Here is a 26,516-nt window from a genome sequence, read left to right on the forward strand (position 1 = left end):
AAAGCGGTCTCACGAGAGGTTTTGCAGGTGGATGGTGTCGTTGGCCTTGTCAAAAGACTAGAAAGGTTGAGGAAGGCAAAAGAGAAAATGCACCGTAATAAAGGACAATGTTATTTATGATCTTTTCAAGAATGTTGCAATACTGGGTGGAAACCTAATTGAAAAGGTTCATTGGGAATGATGGGCATTGATTTGAGAGGTTACAGCTTGGCCAAGGAACTCAAAGGGACAGAAGATTGGAAATGAGGTGCTCATTTACAAGGACAGCAAGACCAAGGGTGGGGTTTTTTTTTGTCAGAGGTTTACAAATTTGGTTCATCAATAGTGCTACCTTTTATGTCATGTTTCAATTATATTTCTTGTTTGTATATAGAGCTCAGAAGGTTTAATCTCAGCAGTTGAATTTAGCACAGTGCTATTCATGTTCCATGATGCTTTCATGAAGAAAGAAATAAAAAGTTGTTCTTTCATGAAAGTATCATGCAACATGCCTTGACTAATTGTCACTCTTTATCAATATCTCACTGTTCCACACAGCGACGTGACCATCCCCTGGTGGCTGTTTCTACACTTGAACTTTAAGTTTGACATTAAATAAATCTCAATGCTGTTCATTGAAAAAAAAGATCACCGTATGTTGGAATAATCGCCGTGGTTGGACTTCTCGCATTCAAGTTACAAAATGTAATTTTGAGCAGGAAAATCTGCACGAATCGCGCTGGCTGTTCTGGCGCGATTTCCACCTCCCCCCCGCGCGGGGTCGTCAAAGGCCTCCCCCTTGCCAAGGCCAGGGCACTGGCCAGCCATGTCCCTGACCATCTGGGGGCTACAAAGGTCTCCATAGTGCCCACCATGGTCACCACATCTATCCAGCAAATTCAATGTCTGTAAGAAGTTCTCATTGCGAGACCGTTGTACTTTAATGTCTGAGTGGTGCCAGCTGCTTCTATGGTGGAAAAGTACCTTCAGTGGAGGCGTGGTGTTCAGGCATCAGAGATTGAAAAAGATCCAGTCTTAAAAATATTTGTCTGACAGCACCTCTTTCTAGGAAGCACTTTAGTGTAGAAAAAAATCCATTATGAAAGAAAGCACTCTGACGAGCACCTAGTCTTTCTAGGAAGCATTTCAGAAAAAAATTCACGATAGAAAAATATACAGTCAGACTGGACACCTGCTCAAAAGACTGTGAAGTGCTGTAAAAACAAAGCTTAACCCTCCTTTGTTTAGCCTTCAGCTGACAATCAAGAGGCTTGTAAAAGTTAATGGGTTGTGAAATTCAATGTAAACCACCAAGTACAAAGTGATAAAAGCAGGCGTACTGCAACAGAAAAACCACAGAGGCTCATAAAAATGAAAGGGGTGTGAAATTCAATGTAAGCAACCAAGTACAAAGGGATAAAAGACAGCACACTGCAACATTGAAATCATAGAGCCCATTGAAACTTTAAGTGGAGTGAAGTGCTTCTCCAAAAAATAAACTGCAGAATGGCTGTCCTGAAAGAGGATTTTAGGACCAACAGGCTGCAGTTGTGCTTTGCCCTGTTATGGTGTGTTAAACATATCACTAATGAGATTAAAATTAATGCAAATTAGCTGTGATCATTTTCTCACCCTTTGAATGAGTTCCTGATCTTGCCAGCTGGAGCGGGCCGGGAGAATCGGGAACTTTTGCACTGCCGCAAATCCCATTTCAGGCTCTCCCGCAATTTTCCCGACATAGCACGATTTGTGCCTTGCACAACGCTGGAGAATCATCTCCCTTATCTTGATCTCCTTATTGTAGTTCTGCGCTCTCAACTGGTGTATTTTTCTCCCATGTATATTACATAAAATCCTGTTCGCAAGCCAGGGATCAGTACTTTGCTGTCAGCTTCAGTAATGCCATAGTTAGAACATAGAACATAGAACAATACAGCGCAGTACAGGCCCTTCGGCCCACGATGTTGCACCGAAACAAAAGCCATCTAACCTACACTATGCCATTATCATCCATATGTTTATCCAATAAACTTTTAAATGCCCTCAATGTTGGCGAGTTCACTACTGTAGCAGGTAGGGCATTCCACGGCCTCACTACTCTTTGCGTAAAGAACCTACCTCTGACCTCTGTCCTATATCTATTACCCCTCAGTTTAAAGTTATGTCCCCTCGTGCCAGCCATATCCATCCGCGGGAGAAGGCTCTCACTGTCCACCCTATCCAACCCCCTGATCATTTTGTATGCCTCTATTAAGTCTCCTCTTAACCTTCTTCTCTCCAACGAAAACAACCTCAAGTCCATCAGCCTTTCCTCATAAGATTTTCCCTCCATACCAGGCAACATCCTGGTAAATCTCCTCTGCACCCGCTCCAAAGCCTCCACGTCCTTCCTATAATGCGGTGACCAGAACTGTACGCAATACTCCAAATGCGGCCGTACCAGAGTTCTGTACAGCTGCAACATGACCTCCCGACTCCGGAACTCAATCCCTCTACCAATAAAGGCCAACACTCCATAGGCCTTCTTCACAACCCTATCAACCTGGGTGGCAACTTTCAGGGATCTATGTACATGGACACCTAGATCCCTCTGCTCATCCACACTTTCAAGAACTTTACCATTAGCCAAATATTCCGCATTCCTGTTATTCCTTCCAAAGTGAATCACCTCACACTTCTCTACATTAAACTCCATTTGCCACCTCTCAGCCCAGCTCTGCAGCTTATCTATATCCCTCTGTAACCTGCTACATCCTTCCACACTATCGACAACACCACCGACTTTAGTATCGTCTGCAAATTTACTCACCCACCCTTCTGCGCCTTCCTCTAGGTCATTGATAAAAATGACAAACAGCAATGGCCCCAGAACAGATCCTTGTGGTACTCCACTTGTGACTGTACTCCATTCTGAACATTTCCCATCAACCACCACCCTCTGTCTTCTTTCAGCTAGCCAATTTCTGATCCACATCTCTAAATCACCCTCAATCCCCAGCCTCCGTATTTTTTGCAATAGCCTACCGTGGGGAACCTTATCAAACGCTTTGCTGAAATCCATATACACCACATCAACTGCTCTACCCTCGTCTACCTGTTCAGTCACCTTCTCAAAGAACTCAATAAGGTTTGTGAGACATGACCTACCTTTCACAAAGCCATGCTGACTATCCCTGATCATATTATTCCTATTTAGATGATTATAAATCTTGTCTCTTATAATCCCCTCCAAGACTTTACCCACTACAGACGTGAGGCTCACCGGTCTATAGTTGCCGAGGTTGTCTCTGCTCCCCTTTTTGAACAAAGGGACCACATTTGCTGTCCTCCAGTCCTCTGGCACTATTCCTGTAGCCAATGATGACATAAAAATCAAAGCCAAAGGTCCAGCAATCTCTTCCCTGGCCTCCCAGAGAATCCTAGGATAAATCCCATCAGGTCCCGGGGACTTATCTATTTTCAGCCTGTCCAGAATTGCCAACACCTCTTCCCTACGTACCTCAATGCCATCTATTCTATTAGCCTGGGGCTCAGCATTCTCCTCCACAACATTATCTTTTTCCTGAGTGAATACTGACGAAAAATATTCATTTAGTATCTCGCCTATCTCTTCAGACTCCACACACTCTTGGTTCTTGCTCTTGGAGAGGAACGTTCTAGGATAGAGCAGTTTCACTTGACAACTCTTAAGTGATCCTTATCTTGACTGAAGTAGCTTTTGCATTTAGTACTGTCGATGCTTGTCCACTCATGATGATGGTTTATTTTGTTCGGATTAAAGTTGGTTCAGTTGGTAAAGTTGGCTGCAATGAGCTTCAAACTTTGCACATCTGGTGATTTTTGCTAAACGCGTTCAGGTTCATTGTGATTTAACATGATATTTTTAAGGATCTTGCTGACTAAAATACATTGTTGGGAGGTGAAATTCAATTTGGACGGGGGCACAAGCAGCTCTGGTGAGCAGACGTTTATTATACAGTCGAGCTGATCTTTCCATCAAAGGCACCGATGAAGAAATTCAGACATGTTGTAAAACTGGCAGCCAATCTGATGAACCTGTTCTGGAACCATAGAATCATTACAGAACCATAGAATCATTAAAGGAGGCCATTGAGCCCACCGAGTCTGCACCAACTGTCTGAAAGAGCACCCAACTAGGCCCATCCCCTGCCGTAGCCCCATCTAACCTGCACACCTTTGGGCTGTGGGAGGAAACCGGAGCATCTGGAAGAAGCCTACGCAGTCAGAGGGAGAGTAGGACAGCACGGTAGCACAGTGGTTAGCACTGTTGCTTCACAGCTCCAGGGTCCCAGGTTCGATTCCTGGCTTGGGTCACTGTCTGTGTGGAGTCTGCACGTTCTCCCAGTGTCTGTGTGGGTTTCCTCCGGGTGCTTCGGTTTCTTCCCACAAGTCCCGAAAGATGTGCTGTTAGGTAATTTGGACATTCTGAATTCTCCCTCTGTGCACCCGAACAGACGGTGGAATGTAGCTACTAGGGGCTTTTCACAGTAACTTAATTGCAGTGTTAATGTAAGCCTACTTGTGACAATAAAGATTATTATTATTATTAAAGTACAAACTCCACACAGTCACCCACACCCGCAATTGAACCCGGGTCCCTGGCCACTGTGCCATCATCAAAGTATAATTTTACCTTTGTGAATATTTTGATCCTTTTTGATTTAGAAGGAACAAGATAATGATGGACATTCTTCTCTCTGAACCTCCTGTACTCTGACCAAATCGGTGCTTAGATTGGAGCAGTTTTGGATACAGCCTTACTTTCTACCCTTGGAGTTTCAGGTCACAGTTTGGTTCCTAGATCTCATAAAATTGTAGGTCTTTTGACTTGTAAAGCAGGAAAGCTCTCTGTTTATCTGCATTTTTGTCAGTATTTTTTGTGTGGAAAGAGATGATTACTGTGCCCTATTTTAATTTTTACCCCTCTCCGCTGATGTAGCGAGAGTGACTTAACCTTAGACCTGCACTGTTCTTTTGCTGACAACCACGTAATGCCACTTGGCAACGGCTTGCGTTTTTCTTTCCCTCCTTGGGGTCTGGAAGATATTGTTTATATAATGTGCGTTGAGGCACAAACACAAGGAACTGGAGCACTAACACAGCCATCAAACTGATCATGCTGTGTGCAGCTTTTAATAACAGCCTTTGTGCTATGGCAATACTGGATGGAGGCTCTTTTCCCATGCCAGGAAACCAGGGGCATCTCCTGAAAAGTTTGGTTGTTCTGTGTGGGTAAAAGTAAAGTGAATTTGAATATTTTTCCAGGATAATGGTAGATAAAAATAATTTCATTTGAAAATGTGGCAGTAGTTAGAATTAATAAGATTGTGGACATTTAACGAACCCCTATGAAATTTACTCCAGTGCTTTCAGATCAAATTATGAGGTTTTAATTGGAAGCTCTAAACATGTAAGTCATCTGTTGGCAGTATCATCTTTAAATGTAAGCAAATCTCCAAAAAGATTTAATCATAAGTCAAATCATTAATCTTTAACCTTCTAATTTAAAAAAAATATATCAGTCATATTATCTCTAAGCTTTACACGGCAATATTATTTTTGCTGAAACAGATCCATCACCAATTCAACTGATTAACCAATTTTTGGAGCAGGCCTCCAAACCCTCGGTAAATGAGCAGAACCAAGTGCAGCCACCGACTGACAACAAAAGGAACCGCACACTAAAGCTCCTTGCTCTCAAAGTAGCTGCACACTTGAAGTGGGATTTAGAGTTGTTGGAGAAAAGGTAATTTTGAAAACGTCTGTGCATTGTGAGGACTACTGTTTGAATATTCAAATAACGCTTTGAACTAAAACTACCATAAAGCATTGTTCACCTTTTTTAGAAGTCAAATGTTGTTACCCATATAATTTGTTGCTGTACAATTATCTTTCACCAGTTTGACTGTGCCAGTGCTAAATATGCTTCTGAACGAACTGCTGTGTGTCAGCAAGGTTCCTCCAGGTGTAAAGCATGTTGATCTTGATCTGTGCAACCTGCCTCCGACAACAACCATGGCTGTACTGGTGTACAATAGATGGTAAGATCAGATGTCCTGTGATAATTAATGCCTGATGATATTACGTATTTTTGTTCTAAAATGGTAGACCAGCACTTGTGATCACAGTGCCATTTTATGATACATGTCACAATCTTAAATTAATGTGAAAAGAGGCATTTTGCCATAAATTGTCAGTTTTCTGTTGCTAGATGTTGCTTGCACATTTTGTAAAGGGACGGAATTCATAATGCCCTAGCCAAGGAGGGCAAAGAAGTGTAACCCTTTTGTGGAAAGTAATAGATGAAACTATTTGCCAGCTGGTCTGAACTGTTGTAACACAATATGATTAAAAATGTACAAGTTCTATTTCTTTATGGGTGGCATTACAGTGATTAGTACCGCAGCCTCACAGTGCCAGGGGCCCGGGTTCAAATCCAGCCTTGGGTAACTGTGTGGAGTACATTCTCCCCATGTCTGCATGGGCTTCCTCCGGGTGCTCCGGTTACCTTCCACAGTCCAAAGCTGTGCAGGTTAGGTGGATTGGCCATGCTAAATTGCCCCTTTGTGTCCAGAAGATTAGGTGGGTTACGGGGATAGGGTTTGGGCCTGGGTAGAGTGCTCTTTCGGAGGGCCAGTACAGGCTTGATGGGTTGAATGGCCTCCTGCGCTGTGGCGATTCTATGATTTCTTTTTTTTAAATTTGCTACACAGGTAATTGTGTTTTATATGTACTATAAACATGTTTTATCCTAGGATTCTCTGGAAAGCTAGGGAGGAGATTGCTGAGCCTTTGGCTTTGATCTTTAAGTCACCTTTGTCAACAGGAATAGTGCCAGAAGACTGGAGGATAGCAAATGTTGTCCCCTTGTTCAAGAAGGGGAGTAGAGACAACCCCGGTAACTATAGACCAGTGAGCCTTACTTCTGTTGTGGGCAAAGTCTTGGAAAGGTTGATGAGAGATAGGATGTACAATCATCTGGAAAGGAATAATTTGATTAGACATAGTCAACACGGTTTCGTGAAGGGTAGGTCGTGCCTCACAAACCTTATTGAGTTCTTTGAGAAGGTGACCAAACAGGTGGATGAGGGTAAAGCAGTTGATGTGGTGTATATGGATTTCAGTAAAGCATTTGATAAGGTTACCCACGGTTGGCTACTGCAGAAAATACGGAAGCATGGGATTCAGGGAGATGTAGCAGTTTGGATCAGAAATTGGCTAGCTGGAAGAAGACAAAGGGTGGTGGTTGATGGGAAGTGTTCAGACTGGAGTCCAGTTACTAGTGGTGTACCACAAGGAACTGTTTTGGGGCCACTGCTGTTTGTCATTTTTATAAATGACCTGGAGGAGGGCGTAGAAGGATGGGTGAGTAAATTTGCAGATGACACTAAAGTCGGTGGAGTTGTGGACAGTGCGGAAGGATGTTACAAGTTACAGAGGGACATAGATAAGCTGCAGCGCTGGGCTGAGAGGTGGCAAATGGAGTTTAATGCAGAAAAGTGTGTGGCGATTCATTTTGGAAGGAATAACAGGAAGACAGAGTACTCGGCTAATGGTAAGATTCTTGGCAGTGTGGATGAGCAGAGATATCTCGGTGTCCATGTACATAGATCCCTGAAAGTTGCCACCCAGGTTGAGAGGGTTGTTAAGAAGGCATATGGTGTGTTAGCTTTTATTGGTAGAGGGATTGAGTTTCGGAGCCATGAGGCCATGTTGCAGCTGTACAAAACTCTGGGTGCGGCCGCATTTGGAGTATTGCGTGCAATTCTGGTCACCGCGTTATAGGAAGATGTGGAAGCATTGGAAAGGGTGCAGAGGAGATTTACCAGAATGTTGCCTGGTATGGAGGGAAGATCTTATGAGGAAAGGCTGAGGGACTTGAGGCTGTTTTCGTTAGAGAGAAGAAGGTTAAGAGGTGACTTAATTGAGGCATACAAGATGATCAGAGGATTGGATAGAGTGGACAGTGAGAGCCTTTTTCCTCGGATGCTGATGTCTAGCACGAGGGGACATAGCTTTAAATTGAGGGGAGATAGATATAAGACAAATGTCAGAGGTAGGTTCTTTACTCAGAGAGTAGTAAAGGTGTGGAATGCCCTGCCTGAAACAGTAGTGGACTCGCCAACACTAAGGGTATTCAAATGGTCATTGGATAGACATATGGACGATAAGGCAATAGTGTAGATGGTCTTTAGAGTGGTTTCACAGGTCGGCGCAACATCGAGGGCCGAAGGGACTGTACTGCGCTGTAATGTTCTGTGTAATATCCTGACTCTCATTCTGAAAGACCCTTTTTTTCCTTTTGAACAGGGCGGTTAGAACTACTGTCCAGAGCAGCTTTCCAGTGAAACAGTTAAAGCCTGGTCCTCCACAGTTAAACATGTGAGTTCAATGCTATGAACGGGTTTAGAGCAGATTTCCCCACAATTTCTCTTGCTGAGGTAAAATTCTATAGAGTATTTTAAAGCAGCTGATAGACCAGCTGATAGACCGTGTAGAGTCAACGATTACAAAAGACATTGTGGCTCAGCCCATACTGGCCTCATATTTTAGATCCATTGTAAATGCAGGAACCAAGGAAGATAAATAGGCCATTCAGTCCCCCCCTAAAACCTGCTGATCTGTACCCCAAATCAGTGTACCCAACTTTATTCCATAACTCCTTGATACCGTTACCTTATGAAAAGCTGTTGATTTTAATCGGGAAAATTCCAATTGACCAAGAATCCACAAAATGGGTAGACCAGCACTTGTTCAGGTAACCACAATCTTTTGTGTGAAAAATTGTTTCCTGATTTTATTCCTGAATGGCTTGGCACTAATTTTAAGATTGTATTCCTTGTTCCTCCCTTTTCACAAGCTGCCCCTTCTTGAGCTGGAGGCTAAAATTCTATTAGCCATTTTGTAGTAAATTTTTTTAAAATTTAGAGTAGCCAATTATTTTTTTTCCAATTAAGGGGCAATTTAACATGGCCAATCCACCTAACCTGCACATCTTTGGGTTGTGGGGGTGAAACCCATGCAGACACGGGGAGAACATGCAAACTCCACACTGACTGTGTCCCGGGGCTGGGTTCGAACCTGGGTCCTCGACACCTTGAATTAGTAAATATTTTGAATTAATATTTTAAAATTTATGTACAAATACAAAAACATAAAACGAAAATAAGAACAGCTCCCTTACAGCTGACAGTGACCGGCCCTGGGCTGTTGTCATCTTGTATAGAATTTCCCAATTGACCCCTCAGCGGGTATTTAACATTCTCTAAAATTTCAGGAAGTCCCCCAGCCACACCAAGGCACTGGCTGGAGAATCTGACCTCCACTCCAGCAGAACCCACTTACAAGTAATCAGCGAGGTGAAGGCTAAAGCATCTGCCCTTGCTCCGCTTGCAACTCTGACACCCCGAATATGGCCTTGAGGAGACGTGACTCCAGCTCCCTGCCTAGGATCACTGACATGGTGCTGAAGAAAGAGCCCCAAATGCTCGCCAGCTGAGGACATGCCCAAAACATATGTATGTGATTCGCTGGGCCCCTCCGACACCGCTTGCACTTAACTTCTACCCCCTCAAACACCTGACTCATCCTTGCCCTCGTTAAGTCCGCTCGGTGCACCACGTTCAGTTGTATAAGCCTGAGCCTTGCACACGATGAAGTGGCATTCACCCTCTCAGTGTTAGACGTTTTAGTTGTTGTGAAATGAAGAGTCTAAAGTTCTTGTTCCTTTTCACCAAACACCATTTATTTCACTTCCTCAGCCTCTGCACAAAACTCTTAACAACACACCACCTGACAGGGGCCACCTGAAGCCCCTTTACATATCAGTGTCAATTAATGGATACTTAACATAAATGAGACAACTAATTGCAATGTTAACCCATTACTTAACAGTCAGGCCTCACATCACACCCCCTCCTCCACTCCACCACCTAGCTCCTCCTCCCATTTCACCATAAGCCCCTCCAGGAGGCCCCGTCCTCCGCCAGCAGCCTCCCATAGATATCTGAAGTGTTACCCTCCACCAACCCAGCCGGTGACAGTACCGTCTCCACCAACGACGCAGGCGGCGCAACTGGAAAACTCGAATAAACTTGCCTCGCAAAATTCCAGACTTGCAAGTACCTGAACACCTCTGATTGCGCGAGCGCGTACTTCTCCACTAATTCCCCAAACTCGCTAACCGCCCCTCCAAGAACAAATCTCCCATTACTGCCACCCACTTATCATCCCATCCCCTAAACCTGCCGTCCACCCTAGCTGGCTCAAATATATGGTTGTCCCTGATCAGTATCATTCTCGACCATCGCAAGACTTTAAAATGCTGCTGTAATTGCCTCCATAATTTTAGCATAGCCATCACCACTGGGTTCCCCGAAAACTTCCTCTGGGAGAATGGGAGTGGGGCCGTCACCAGCGTCTGCAATCCCATCCACTCACATGACCTGGCCTCCATCTTTACTCAAACCGACTCCTGATTCCCCCACCCCCCCCACCAACCAAACACTTTCTCTGCATTAGCTGCCCAATAGTTGTAAAGCAGCTTTGACAAAGGGTTATCTGAACTCAAAACATTAGCTCTTTTCTTTCCCTTCAGATGCTGCCAGACCTGCTGAGATTTTCCAGCATTTTCTCTTTGGAGTTGTAAAGCAGATTCAGCAGCTCCAACCCCCTTGACTGCCTGTCCCTCTGCAGGATCACTCTTCGGATCCTCGCCACCCTCCCCACCCATATAAATGACAAAATCATGCTTTCCACCCCTACAAAGCACACCATTGGTAGAAACACCGGCAGGCACTGAAACTGATTACACTCACCCAGTTAACAACAGTGGGAGATTATCCCATCTCTGTAGGTCTGCCTTCACCCTGCTCACCAAACTTGTGAAATTTAGCCTCCGAAGCTGCACCCAATCCCTTGCCACCTGTACTCCTAAGTACCTGAAATCTGAGTTTGTCAGCCTGAACGGCAACACCCCCAAATTAGTTCCCCTCTCCAGCAGGCTGTCCAGAAAACATTCACTATTGTCCCAATTCAGTTTATACCTGGACAAAGCTCCGAACCACTTTAGTATCTATGATGTCCCCCATCTTCGGGACCTGATCCATGATGTACAGCAACAGATTGTCGGCATACAGAGACACCCTATGCTCTTTCTCCCCCACCCCTCACGTTAGCCCCCTCCATTTATCCGAGCTCCTCAAGGCGATGGCCAAAGGCTCAATCGCCAACGCGAATAGGAGAAGGAAAATAGCCTGAGCTTCCATTATTCATCCGGGCACTAGCCTTTGGCTCCTGATACAACAGCCTAAACCACACCACAAATTTCAGCCCTATCCCAAATTGCTCCAGCACCACGAACAGTTGACTTCACTGCACCCTATCAAGGCCTTCTCTGCATCCAGCGCCACAATCACTTCCTGCTCACCCCCCTCTGAGAACAGCACGTTCAGCAGGGGCCGCACATTGGAAGACAATCGCCTCCCCTTCACAAATCCCGTCTGATCTTCTCCAATGACCTGCAGGAGACACCCTTCTAACCTGAGCACCAACATCTTTGCTAAAATCTCTGCGTTCAACAACGGGATTGGTCGGTATGACCCACATTCCACTAGGTCCCTATTCTTCTTCAAAAGGAGTGAAATGGAGCCCTGACTCAACGTTTCTGGGAGCACACCCCCAACCACCATATCAGTAAATGCTTCCACCAGCAGCGGGACCAACCTGTCCGGCGGGAACCCATTCAGCCTCGATGCCTTTCTCATCTGTATATTCCCAATTGCCTTCCTGACTTCCTCTGCTCCCAGCGGCTCCTCCAATCTCTCCCAAAAAATAATCGTGTCCGAATTGGCCTCCGGAGATTTTGTGCTGTACAACGTTTTGTAAGATGCCTCATTCGCTTTCTCTGGGGCCAAAACCAACTCCGCTCCTCTCCCGTATCTGAATGATTTCCTAGACCGCCTGCTGCCTCAACTGGCGTGCCAGCAGCCCGCTGGCCTTCTCTCCATACTCCTAAATTCCCCCCCCCCCCCCATGCCCGTTGCAACTGCTGTGCCGCCTTATCCGTGGACACCAGGTCAATCTATGCCTGCAGCAGCTTCCTGTTCACCAAATCCTCTGGGGTAGGGTCGTCCAAATACTTCCCATCCACCTCCAATATCTCATCCACCAACTGCTGGTGTTCCTCCCTTGCTTCCCATCCACCTGCTCGTTCCATGCAATCGCCTCCCCACTCACTACCGCCTTCAGGGCTTCCCACAACACTGAGGGCAAAATCTTCCCCTTTCTGTTGAACTCTACATAATCATCCAACACCTTGGCCATCTTTACACACAACCCCAGGTCCGCTAACAGCCCCACATCCAAACTCCATGTCAGCTGTCGAGCCGCCCCCTTTCCAAAACCACTTCACCTGGTGCGGGGCATAGTCGGAAATTAAAATCACAGAGTACTCCGCTTTCCTCATCCCTGGCAGCAGAGCCCTTTCCAACATAAAACAGGTTGATATTTTTCGCAGGTTCTTGGCCATCCTCCACCAACCACTCTCAATGGGGACAATTTTCATGCAATTTTCCCCACAAAAAATGGGTGAAAAGGGCCTAAAACTCAGGACTCTGGCAGGAATAACCCACCCTTTGACTTCCACCTACATGCATCCACTGGAAGTCGCTCCATTAGCCATTTTGGTTACCTTTTAACCTGTGCGTTAGATTTTAATGATTTGTATGTCTGGCTCACTTTGCTCCTATTTTCTCATCATTAAACAAAATAGTAATTTGGTAGTATAGAACTTGGGTGTTGCTGAAAAAAAAGATGTTGAAGCTTTTCATTTTGCAATCATCAAGATACTTTGCAAAAATATGAATATAAGGGGAAAACAACAATTTCTGCTGTATGAGAAGAGAGTGCTGATTGGTTGGCAAGTCTAGTCTGATTAGTGGAGAATGCACCAGTTGATGGTGACTGACAGTTAACTGTCAGGCATTATTTGAAATTTAAACCAAGCACTTGGCTGTGATTGTTCAAGACATGGCCCTGAGGAATGAATCAGCGAATGGCTGTCATCAGCGAATGGCTGTCACTTATTTAATTTAGCTGAAAAGGCGCAATGTATGTACATGTTCTTTCTGTCTGCAAAGAATAGGGCCCTGTGTATTAATGTATGTGACTTCCAGTGTACACAGATGTGCCACATTGTGAGCCTGAATGACAATCTTAAATTGGTTGTCAGTGTAATTCTTAACATACTGAGGATTATGGAGCAAATGTTATCCAATCGCAGAATCATATATGATATTGGACTATGTTTTGAGTTTTGCAAGCATGGCTGGTTGTACCTTGCCTGTTGCGAACAGCTGCTGGGGCATGTTGTTTTTACAATCCGCGAGTCTTTGGCCTATATACCTAACATCCCACTGGCATGGAATTCATATACCACATTACTTATTTGTGTGATAGGCAGAACATCTTGGTGGCTTGACAGCAGCATCCTGTTAGTGGTGAATACCACTCTTGCTACAAATTCAAAACACAATGTCCAACATTAGATGTGATCCCACAATTGGGCAACACTTGCTAAATGTAGGATATGCGGCAGCCACTTTGTCCATAGCACGATCCCACAACAATGTGATAACTAGAGAATCTGTTTTTGTGATGTCGATTCTTTTTGCGTATGATGTTAATTGAGGGATAAATATTGGCCAGGACTCTAGGGATAATTCCCTTGCTCTTCTAAATAACGCCATTTGATGGTTTACGTCTGCCTGAGAAAAAAGACAGGACCTCGGTTTAATGCCTTATCTGAAAGACAGCACCTCCGACAGTGCAGCATTGCCTCAGTATTACACTGAAACGTCAGTGATTTCTGAGCTCTGTTCCTGTTATTGAACTGACTTTGGTGCAAGAGTGCTACCAACTGACTTGGCTGGCACTACAAAACAAAGTCGGGTGAATGCAGGAAATCGGAAATAAAAACAGAAAAATGCTGTAAATCCTCAAAGAGTTTGCAGCATCTGTGAGGAGAGAAACGGAGTTAACGCTTCAGGTAAATGACCTTTCAGTTCGTTGATTTAAATCGTTAATTCAGTTTCTCTCTCTACAGATGCTATAGACCCTGCTGAGCATTTGCAGTATTTTCTGTTCTAATTGTGACCTTCCCTTGTTGGGGAGTAGTCATTATTACCCAGCGATCAGGATCTGCTTGTATGAAATTAAGCTGCAGTTTAGCATTTGTACACAATTCTGCTGAGTCATGTGGGCTCGAAATGTTAACTGTTTCTCTCCACAGATGCTGCCAGACCTGCTGAATTAATCCAGCATTTTCTATTTTTATTTCAAATTTCCAACATGCGCAATATTTTGCTTTTATTTTTGTGCACAGTTGTTTGCCCTTTACCAGCATCGCTGTATTATCTCTAAGCAACATTAAATCTGAGATTTAGAGGTAGGAAGCATTCAAACTGCAGAATTCAAGATTAACAAAGTTCAACAAAATTTACCACTTTCCCAACAGCCTTTCTATGGGAACCTGAAAAGCATATTTAGTGATGGTCTTCAAAGGTACTGATCTGTACTTAGCCTTGCCTGTACTAATGGTTTGTGTCTAATGTTCATAGGGATACTATTAAGAGAGTATCCAAAATCATGCACTGTACTCCAACCTTCATTGGTGATGGTGAAGTGTTATTTTGTTGCTTTTTTACACTTGCCTCTAGAATTCCTTTTTTCTCAGTTTTCTTTTGGCTTTATCAACTTGTATTTCAGTTGTTAATGCCATGTGAACCATGTGCGCAGATATACACGTTTATAGCTTAATTCTAGGAGAAAGGCCAATTGATTCATCCATCAAGAGATCCAAACCAACCCCACTCCCCGCGCAATGTAGCAAGCAGTTAACTCCAGGGGTTTTTGTCTCTACAACTCTTAAGTTTATTCCACCTCTGTGTAGATGTGTTTCTGTTGTCAGTTTACAAATTATCTTTTACTAGTTTGAACATGTGTTCTCTACTTAGATTCCCACAGTTAAAAATAATATTTGGGGCCATTGTTTCCTGCACCCATAACTGTGGAAACCTGACCACAAAAACGGTAGTTGAAACGCTTTAATTTTCTTTAATATGTAAAAATAAAATTTGAAATACAGACATGGACTCAAAAATGGGAGCAGCTAGTTAAACATTAAAATAACAGAAACGAATCATAATTAACGGCAGTTAAATATGAATATGCATAGGTAATAATGGTATCACAGCACTTAATGACATCAGCAATGAATTTAAATAAGATGCATAAAAATAATACTCTTATTACACTTCCCCCCCACCCCCATAAATTTTAATCCCCCTCAAGACAGAAATACAGTAAAACTAATGCCTTAATTATATGTCAGTCTTTCAAGAGCTTTGCGACTACGCTGTGATCTGTGCAGTACTATTGCAGACCCCGTCAACTCTGGTGATGCTTGCTTTAGTTCAGCTGAACTTGTGGGTGCGGGAGTAGGTTGAGTATCTGTGCGTGAGTGTTCACTGGAGTCCTGATACAACGGGAACCACTTCTTATTGAGTTTGCACAGCAGCATTTCCTTCTATTGTGTTATCTGGAACTTCTGCTGATTTTACTGTCTCCAAATTGTGGCGAAGACAAATATGATCTTGATGCCCACTCTTCCATTTTTCAATTTCACTGCCGAAGATACTGTTAAGAATAACCCCAGGTAACCAATGCTGGTTACTGCTAAATTTCCTGATATAAACACAATAATTTGGGTTAAAAAGTCTCTCCTTAACAGGATAATCATGTCTCTTCTGCTTTTCTTGTCTCCTTCCCAATTTAGCTATGGCATCTGGATCCAGGTGAGACTTTGTTCTTCTACCCATCAGTAATTCAGCTGGTCAGAGTCCCATCGGGGTTTGTGGTGTGATACAATGTTGGAATAAGGACCCCGAGAGCTTAGTCCCTAAAGTATCACCTGCCATCCTCTTCAATCCTTCCTCCAATATCTGAACAGCTTGCTCTGCCAAACTGTTTGAAGCTGGATGAAACGGCACAGTATGCACATGCGTATTCTATTTCTTTGCATAAATTCTTGGAACAACCCACTTGTAAATGTTGCACCATTATCAGAAGCAAGAGAATCCGGTAACCCCTGAGTTGCAAAGACTTGGCGTATCTTCTCTCTGTTACTGGAAGCTGTAATGTTGCTCATGATGTATACATCTAACCACGAATGTGCATCCACGATGACTAAAAACATATGATCCATGAAAGGACCTGCAAAATTCACATGAATTCTCAACCAAGGGTGATCAGGCCACGCCCAAGGATGTAATGGTGCTGGTGGTGCCATCTTCTGGTTAGATTGACATGCAGAGCAGGATTTCACTTTTTGTTCTCCAAATCCTGGTCCATATTAAGCCACCAATCATATGACCTGGCGAGACTCTTCATTCGAGAGGCACTTGGATGAGCCTAATGAATTTCATCCATTACTTGCGAACAGCCAAGGGTTGGAACAACTGCATTCGACCCCCACATTATGCAACTATCCTGCACACTTAACTCATCTTTGCGCTTCACATAAGGCTTCAAACCACCATCTTCTATGATAAATGTCTATCTTTGCATCAGGAATCTTTTAACTTGTGACCGAATAGGATCTCTGTTTAATTTGTTTAGCACTCACTGGAGATTGGGCAATAATAAGAAAATCATCCCAGGAGGACACAATACCTGGGTCGGCAAATCCTGTAAGGGAGATGACTTCATGTGCGTCTGCATTAGCATTGTCCTCCCATGCCCTGTAAGCAATGCTATGTTGATACGCTGACAATGTAAGCACCCAGCGTTGTAATCCTGCTGAGGCCATGGGAGGATCACATTTTGACTCACTGAAAAGACTCATCAGCGGCTTGTGGTCAGTACATATGGTGAATGAACGATCATAGATGTACTGATAGAATCTTTTTATGAAAAATGATAGCTATACCTTCTTTATCCTTTTGTGAATACCCCATTTCAGCCGTTGTCAGGTTTCTAGATCCAAAACCAGTGGGTTTTCGGACCCATCCTTCATGAGAAACATACATGAGAAAATACCACCCAGAGAACGACAGAATAAGCTCCCTGTCTGGGTCAAAATGCTGCAGCGCTTTCACATCTTAGAAAGTCTTCTCCGGTGCAGACTCCCACTTCCGCCCTTGATATGTATGTCCCTGTCACGCAGGGAGGAAATGGTCGAGTGAGGGGTAAGTCTTGCCTCACAAGTTTGATTGTATTCTTTGAGGAGGAAACTAAGTACATAGATGAAGGTAGAGCAGTTGATGTCGTATACATGGATTTTAGTAAGGCGTTTGATAAGGTGCCCCATGGTCGCCTCATGCAGAAAGTAAGGAGGCATGGCATAGAGGGAAATGTGGCCGATTGGATCAGTAACTGGCTATCTCGTGGAAGACAGAGGGTGGTGGTAGATGGCAAATTTTCAACCTGGAGCCCAGTCACCAGCGCTGTACCACTGGGATCAGTCCTGGGTCCTCTGCTATTTGTGATTTTTATCAATGACTTGGATGATGGAGTTGAAGGTTGGGTTAGTAAATTTGCTGATGACACCAAGATTGGTGGAGTAGTGGATGAGGTGGAGGGCTGTTGTAGGCTGCAAAGAGACATTGATAGGATGCAGAGCTGGGCTGAAAAGTGGCAGATGGAGTTTAACCCTGATAAGTGTGAGGTGATTCATTTTGGTAGGACAAATTTAAATGCGGATTACATGGTTAACGGCAGGGTTCTGAAGAATGTGGAGGAGCAGAGAGATCTTGGGGTTCATGTCCACAGATCTCTGAAAGTTGCCACTCAAGTGGATAGAGGCGTGAAGAAGGCCTATAGTGTGTTAGCGTTTATTAAGAGGGGGATTGAGTTTAAGAGCCGTGAGGTTATGCTGCAACTGTACAGGACCTTGGTTAGACTGCATTTGGAGTATTGTGTGCAGTTCTGGTCACCTCATTATAGGAAGGATATGGAAGCATTGGAAAGGGTGCAAAGGAGATTCACTAGGATGCTGCCTGGATTGGTGGGTGGGTCTTATGAGGAAAGATTGAGGGAGTTAGGGCTTTTCTCATTGGAGCAAAGGAGGATGAGAGGTGACTTAATTGAGGTGCATAAGATGATGAGAGGGATAAATAGAGTGGACGTTCAGCGACTTTTTCCTCGGGTGGATGTAGCTGTTACAAGGGGGCATAACTATAAAGTTCATGGTGGAAGATATAGGAGGGATGTCAGAGGTAGGTTCTTTACTCAGAGAGTAGTTGGGGCGTGGAACGCACTCCCAGCTATGGTAGTGGAGTCGGACACTTTAGGAACTTTCAAGCGGTTATTGGATAGGCATTTGGAGTGCACTAGAATGATTGGGAGTAGGTTGATTTGACCTTAGTTTCAGACTAGTTCGGCACAACATCATGGGCTGAAGGGCCTGTACTGTGCTGTACAGTTCTATGTTCTATGTATGTATGTTCCATTAGGTACAGTAGAGGGAGCCAACATTGTAGACCGGTCTGGCAAAAACTTTCCAAAATAGTTTATCAAACCTACAAATGACCTGAGCTCGACCACATTCCTGGGCTCTGGAGTTTCCTTACTCACTTGAATTTGCCCTTCCACAGGACATCAGCCTTCTGTAATGGTTCTGTGGCCTAGATACTCCGCTCTCAGTGCCTGAAAAATGCGCACGCGACGCTTCAGACGCAGTCACGCCTCTGAAAACCTTTTAAAACTCTATTTGGGTTGCTGAGGTGTTCCTCCCCAGTCTTACCCAAATTAAAATGCAACATGAAGAATGCCATCGTCCTTTGGAAGATTGCTGGACTGGAGGATACGTCATAAACCAAACTATTATACTTGAACAATCCTTTATGCCGGTTGATATTCATGTGCTGCTTTGAATCTTCCTCTAGCGTTTTAAAAATGCCTTGCGTCCTGCAAGAGTTGAAAACAGACCTTCTATCCTTGGCAACGGATAAACTGTTCTATACTCTATAACAATAACAACCTTGTATACGTTTAAGATTATCCCTCCGTGTCTCCATTTTAATCTAAAAAGTAATGGGAACATAGGAACAGGAGTAGGCCATTCAGCCCCTCGAGCCTGTCCCAGCATTTAATGAGATCATGGCTGATGTGTAGCCTAACTTTATATACCTGTCTTTGGCCCATATCCCTTAATATCTTTGCTCAACAAAAATCTACCTATCTCAAATTTAAGATGAAAAACTGTTCTAACTTCAACTGCCATTTGTGGAGGAGAGTTCCAAACATCTACCACCCTTTGCGTGAAGAAGTGCTTCCTAACATCTCTCCTGAATGGACTAGCCCTAATTTTTAGACTGTGCCCCCTAGTTTTAAAATCTCCAACCAGTGGAAATAGTTTATCTACCCTGGATTTCCCTGTTAATATCTTGAATACTTCGATTAGATCACCCCTTAACCTTCTAGATTCTAATGAAAACCAACATAATTTGTGTAATCTCTCCTTGTAACTTAACCCCTGGAGTCCAGGTATCAGTTTAATAAACCTACATTGCACTCCTTCCAAGGTCAAAATATCTTTTCAGATGTGGTGCCCACAATTGCTCACAGTACTCCATGTGGGGTCTAACCAAGGTTTATTTAATAGTTGCAGCATAACTTCTGTGTCTTTATACTCCAATTCTCTAGATCATAGAATCATAGAATTTACAGTGCAGAAGGAGGCCATTCGGCACATCGAGTCTGCACCGGCTCTTGGAAAAGCACCCTACCCAGGCCCACCCCTCCACCCCATCCCCATAATCCAGTAACCCCATCCAACACTAAGAGAAATTTTGGACACTAAGGGCAATTTAGCATGACCAATCCACCTAACCTGCACATCTTTGGACTGTGGGAGGAAACCGGAGCACCCGGAGGAAACCCACGCACACACGGGGAGAACGTGCAAACTCCATACTAGATATATGGGCTAGCATTCCATTAGCCTTTTTGATTATTTTCTGCCTTGTTTGTGGCATTTTAAGGATCTATGCACTTGGAGCCCCCCAAATCTCTTTGGCCATCCACTGTATTTAACTTCTTTCCATTTAGAAAGTACTCCACTCTATCTTTTGTTTAGTCCATAATGGATAACCTCATAATGGCGTAAATTGAATTCCAACTGCCACAATTTTGTCCATTCACCTAGTCTGTCAATATTTCCTTGCAATTCTATACTATCATCCAGACTGTTTACAATGCCACCTAAACTATGGTAACATCAGCAAATTTGGATATATGACTTTCTACGCCATCATCCAAGTCATTAAAGAATAATGTGAATAATTGAGGCCCCAATACAGATTCCTGTCGTACACCACTGGTCACCTCCTGCCAATTAAAGTACTTACCCATTATCACCATTCTCTGTTGCCTGCCACTCAACCAATTACATAGCCTAATCAATAATTTACCCTCAAACTCTGTGGACTTTCATCTTAGTTAACAGGTTCTTATGTGGGACTTTATCAAATGCCTTCTGGAAGTCCATATAAATAACATCCATAGATATTCCTCTGTTCATTACCTGAATCACCTCGTCAAAAAATTCAATAAGATTAGTGAGGCATGACCTTCCCTTCACAAATTCATGCTGGCTCTCCCTGATTGACCAAAGATTTTCACGGCGTACGTTACCCCATCCCTGATTATAGACTCCAGCAATTTCATCACCATAGATGTTGGACCTAGTCTAACCAGTTGTTGCTCTTAGTTCTTAACCTTATCACTGGAAATCAGCCTTGTAGCTCTATTCTCCACTGCCCCCTGCATTTGAATGTCTCTCTCGTCTCTTAGTAACCAGAGCTAGTTGCAGTATTCAAGGGTGTGGTCAACCAGAGCACTGTACAGTTTGATAATTATCTCCTCTGATTTATACTCTACTGTTTTGGCTATGCAACTCCGCATACCTTTAGCTTTGCTGATTGCCGCTCTGCTTTGCTTGGACATATTTAACATTGGGCCACCAAAGGCTCCCAGGTGTCTCAACTTCATTCATAGCTATTTTGCCCGTTTATAGAATGTCATGTCGCTGACTTTTCTTTTCCTTTTGTAGCCTTTGCACTTGCCTGCGTAAAGTTTTATTTCTCATTGTACCAACCATTTGCATATTGCTAGACTTGTTGCATAATGCTAGACTTATTTCTCAGAGGGAAGTGAGAGACTGCTGTGTGCTCTGTTACACAGAAACATGGTTCACTCATGCCTCACCGGACCGTGCCATACAACCTGAGGGCTTCTCAATACACTGGATGGACCACAAGACATCCTCGAGCAAGGCGAAGGGTGGAGAGGTTTGCCTCCTTGTCGGCTACCCCTGGCGCTCAGACGTTGCAACCCTGGCAAACTACTGCTCCCCGGACCTGGAATAACTGATTGTGAAGTGCCGCCCATACTACCTTCCACGGGAGTTCACTTCTGCCATCATCACAGCGGTCATTTCCACACCAGGTGGAAATGAAGGCGCTTGATGAATTGGACACCGCTATAAACAACCGTGAAATGGAATACCCAGAGGGCTTGTTCATCGTAGCCAGGGACTTCAACCAGGCCAACCTTAAGAGTGTACTGCCAAAATTCCACCAACACATCTCCTGCCCCACCAGGGACCCCAACATTCTTGGCCACTGCTACACAAACACCAATCTCACCACAAGACGGTGCTCCTTCCCCTGGCATGTAAGCAGGAGAATCCTGTTAAAAAGGTTGTGCAAAGGGTGGCATATGGTGCAGTGGTTAGCACTGGGACTGCCGCGCTGAGGACCCGGGTTCGAATCCCAGCCCTGGGTCATGTCCGTGTGGAGTTTGCACATTCTCCCCATGTCTGCATGGGTTTCACCCCCACAGCCCAAAGATGTGCAGGTTAGGTGGATTGGCCACACTAAATTGCCCCTTGGAAAAAAACTAAACAATTGAGTACTCTAAAAAAAATTTAAAAATAAGGTTGTGCAGTGCTGATCCGAGGCAACAAAAGAGCTTTTACATAATTGTTTGGAGTCGGTGGACTGGTCCATATTCAAGAACTCAGCAGCCAACCTAGACGAGTATGCCACCACCATCACAGACTTCATCAGTAAGTGTGTCGAAGACTGCATGCCAAAGAAGGTGTTATGTGAGTTCCCCAAGTGGAAACCATGGTTTAACCAGGAGATCCATTCCCTACTGAAGTCCAGGTCTGAGGCGTTCTAGACGGGTGACTCTAACCTACACAAGAAATCTAGGTACGACCTCCGCAAAGCCACCAGGGACGCCAAGAGAATATACCAGACTAAGCTAGAGTCCCAAACTAACGACATGGACTCTTGTCGCTTGTGGCAAGCTGAAACAATATAACGGACTACAAAGCAAAGTCGAGTAGAATTTCTGGCAATGGAGCACCCTTCCCCAATGAACTCAATGCATCCTATGCTCGTTTCGAGCAGGGAGCCAACAAACTGCTGTCAACCGCCTCGGACACACCCATAACCACCGTCGCAGCCTCAGATCGCCCTTCTCAAAAGTGAACCCACAGAAAGCAACGGGTCTTTACTCAGATCCTGCCTGGACCAACTGGCGCGTACATTCGCAGGCATCTTCAACTCTCCCTCCTCCATTCTGAGGTTCCAACCTGCTTCAAGAAGACCACTATCATACCGGTGCCAAAGAAGAACCAGGCAATGTGCCTCAACGACTACAATCCAGTGGTCCTGACATCTATCATTATGAAGTGCTTTGAGAGATTAGTCATGAGACACATCAACTCCATACTTCCAGACTGCCTTGACCCATTGCAATTTGCATACTCCCACAACCGGTCCACAGCAGATGCTATCTGCCTGGCACTGCACTCATCCCTTGAGCAGCTCGACAGCGAGGACCCCAACGTCAAACTCCTATTCATTGACTACAGCTCCGTCTTCAAAACCATAATCCCAGCCAAGCTCCTATCCAAACTCCAAAACCTAGGACTTGGCTTCTCTCTCTGCAACTGGATCCTCGACTTCCTGACCCATAGACCACAATCAGTAAGGATAAACAACGGCATCTCCTCCGCAATAGTCCTCAATACTGGAGCTTCCAAGGCTGGGTACTTAGTCCCCTACTCCTTATACACACGTGACTGTGTGCAGAATTTGGCTACAACTCCATCTACAAGTTTACTAAAGCCATGACCGTAGTGGGTCAGATCTCAAACAATGATGAGTCAGAGTATAGGAGAGAGATAGGGAACCTACTGGTATGGTACAATAACAATCTCTCCCTCAATGTCAGCAAAACTAAAGAGCTGCTCACTGACTTCAGGAAGCAAAGTGTTGTACACACCCCTGACTGCATCAATGGTACCATGGTGGAGATGATTGACAGCTTCAAATTCCTAGGTATAAACATCACCAACCATCTGTCCTGGTCCACCCACGTCGACACTACGACCAAGAAAGCGCAACAGCGCCTATACTTCCTCAGGAAATTACGAAATTCGGCACGTCCACATTGTCTCTTACCAATTTTTACAGCTGCACCATAGAAAGTATCCTGTCTGACTGCATCACAGATTGGTATAGCAGCTGCTCGGCGCAAGACCATAAGAAACTGCAGAGAGTCGTGAACACAGCCCAGTCCATCACACGGACCCGCCTCCGATCCATTGACTCTATCTACACCACCCGCTGCCTTGGGAAAGCGGGCAGCATAATCAAAGACCTCTCCCACCCAGATTATTCTCTCTTCCAACCTCTTCCATTGGGCAGAAGATACAAAAGCCTGAGAACATGCACCAACAGATTCAAAAACAGCTTCTTCCCCGCTGTTACCAGACTCTTGAATGGTCGTCTTGTGGACTGAACTGATCTCTGTACACATCTCCATTGCCGTAGCTCTACATTCAGTATGCTTCACCCGATGTCCATACATTGTGTATTTATTGTACATCGTATGTTTTTCAAATATGGATTGATCTGCCTGGACGGTACGCAGAATGATACCTTTCACTGTACCTAGGTGCATGTGATTAATCTAAATCTTGTCCAACTAATTCTAAATGTCTGAGCTATGTATATGGAGCACACCAGAATGACCGGGAGTGGGATAGCTTGACCTTGGTTTCGGACAAAGCTCGGCACAACATCGAGGGCCGAAGGGCCTGTTCTGTGCTGTACTGTTCTATGTTATATGTCTTCCATCATCCCTCCTCGTTTGTGTCATTTGCAAATTTGACCACTTTATATTTGGTTTCTGAATCCAGAGCAGTTAATGCAAATGAGAAACTAGTGGTCTTGGTATCGAGCCCTGGGGTATCCCATTCAATACTCCTGCTCCGTTCCCAGGGTTTGCCCTGATTCTTTTATCTTTTAAAATTCCAAGGGCAGCATGTGGCACTGAGGACCTGGGTCCGGATCCCAGCCCTGGGTCACTGTCCGTGTGGAGTTTGTACTTTCTCCCCGTGTCTGCGTGGGTTTCACCCCCACAACCCAAAGATGTGCAGGTTAGGTGGATTGGCCATGCTAAATTGCTCCTTAATTGGAAAAAATAATAATTGGGAACTCTAAATTTATAAAAGAAAATTAAAAATCTTTTTAAAATCCTGCCATTTAAGGTGCAGTTCTCTTTCCTATTGTTGCTTGTTAAATATATTCTACATTGAGTACACCTGTTTGTCTATTCTGACTGCTAATATATGATCTCACGCAATGTTCACCCAACTTTCATCAAATTTGCCAAATAATGTATGTAACACAGATTCCTATGGAGAATCCCTCATTACATTTTTTTCTCCTCAAGAATCATCAACCTCTATTTTTTTGCTAACTGTCCTCCAAATGTGTCTATATCTCCATGCCATATTCTCCTTAAAACCACATGGATTAATTTTTTTCTATACATCTTTTGGATGGTATATTTATATTTTGTTTTACAGGGGATTTGGGAATAAAAGTAGATAAGCCGGGAGAGATTAGGTGGCTTAAAGCTTGGTCAAATACTGGGTTTTGATCAAGGAGAGGCAGAAGAACATGGAGGGATACATTCTGGAGAAATGCACTTGGGTAACACCACCATTGGTGGAATAATGAGGAGCTAGTTTAGAAAACTGTGGAGTCAGAAGGCAAAAAATGTAGAGGGAGATCGCTATAAGCTGAAGAAAAGGTTGTTGAGAAAGGGTGCATGAGGATTTGAAGGCAAGGTTGGAGATTTAGATTTAATGCATTGGAAGTGAAACCAGTGTAGGATTGCATAGATCCTTGAGCAATTCAGGAGATGTGGATGAGAAGAAAGGAAGAGAAGCCACCTCTGGAGATACATTACCTGTAATCAAATGGGTAGGAGTGGAACTATGATTTTAATTCATTTTTACGGATGCGGGCTTTGCTGGCTAGGCCAGAATTTGCTGCCCACCCTTAATTGCCCTTGAGAAAGTGGTGGTGAGCTGCTGCCTTGAATTGCTGCAGTCCATGTGGTGTAGGTACACCCACTGCTGTTAAGGGAATTCCAGTATTTTGACCCAGCGGTAGTGAATGAATGGCCATATATTTCCAAGTCACATGGTGAGTGTCTTGGAGGGGAACCTCTAGGTGGTGGTGATCCCATGTGCCTGCTGCCCTTCTCCTTCAAGATGGTAATGGTCATGGGTTTTGGAGGTTCCGCCTAAGGAGCTTTGGTTGAGTTCCTGCAGTGCATTTTCTAGATGGTGCACACTGTTGCTCTTGTGCGTTGATGGTGGAGGGAGTGAATGTTTGTGAAGGGCTGCCAATCGAGCGGGCTGCTTTGTTCTGGGTGGTGTTGAGCTTCTTGAGTGTTGTTTGAGCTGCACTCATCCAGCCAAGTGGAGAGTGTTCCATCACAATCCTGACTTGGGCCTTGTAGATGGTGGACAGGCTTTGGGGAGTCAGGATGTGAGTTACTCGCCACAGGATTTCGAACCTCTGCCATACTCTTGTCACCACAGTATTTATATGGCTAGTCCAATTAAGTTTCTGGTCAGTGGTAAGCTCAAGATGTTGATAGTGGGGGATTCAGTGATAGTAATGCCATTGAATGTCAAGAGTTAGATTGTTCAGTTTCTGAAGGTTCAGAACTGAACAGAGGGTTCAGTTTCTGGTCAGTGGTAACCTCCAGGGTATTACCAGGGATCTGGACACTGAGAACAAATGATGGAAGATGATGGTATTATAAACTTTCTCAAAATTGATATAAATCACATTTACTGCTATCCCTTTACCAATAATTTCTGCTATTTCCTCAAATAATGCTATAACGTTGGTCAAGAATGACCTGCCTTTTATGAATCTGACTTGGTTAACTGCACTAAGCAGTTTACTAAAACCTTTGAGGCAAAATAAACAATTATTTTATATGTTGGCCTTGTTGAATGGCAGAGCAGGCTTGAAGGACTCAAATGGTCTACTTATTCTCCTAATTCATATGTTTGTATGTTCATATGAACACTCTTCTGTTTTGCTTTACCAACTCTCTCACCCTCTCTCCCT

At 44.2% G+C, this 26,516-nt stretch overlaps 1 protein-coding gene across 5 annotated transcripts in view; it reads left to right on the forward strand.

Annotated features, from left to right (window-relative positions):
- Positions 1–26,516, forward strand: part of ints8 (integrator complex subunit 8) — a 173,299-nt gene that overhangs the window by 35,609 nt on the left and 111,174 nt on the right. For all 5 annotated transcript variants that reach the window (XM_072468061.1, XM_072468062.1, XM_072468063.1 and 2 more), the window contains exons 3-5: positions 5,572–5,746; positions 5,901–6,041; positions 8,311–8,382. In XM_072468061.1, the coding sequence (XP_072324162.1) occupies positions 5,572–5,746; positions 5,901–6,041; positions 8,311–8,382 (388 nt within the window). The remainder of the gene's footprint in view (positions 1–5,571; positions 5,747–5,900; positions 6,042–8,310; positions 8,383–26,516) is intronic.

Source organism: Scyliorhinus torazame, chromosome 11, assembly GCF_047496885.1.
Source record: "Scyliorhinus torazame isolate Kashiwa2021f chromosome 11, sScyTor2.1, whole genome shotgun sequence".
Lineage (NCBI taxonomy): Eukaryota > Metazoa > Chordata > Chondrichthyes > Carcharhiniformes > Scyliorhinidae > Scyliorhinus > Scyliorhinus torazame.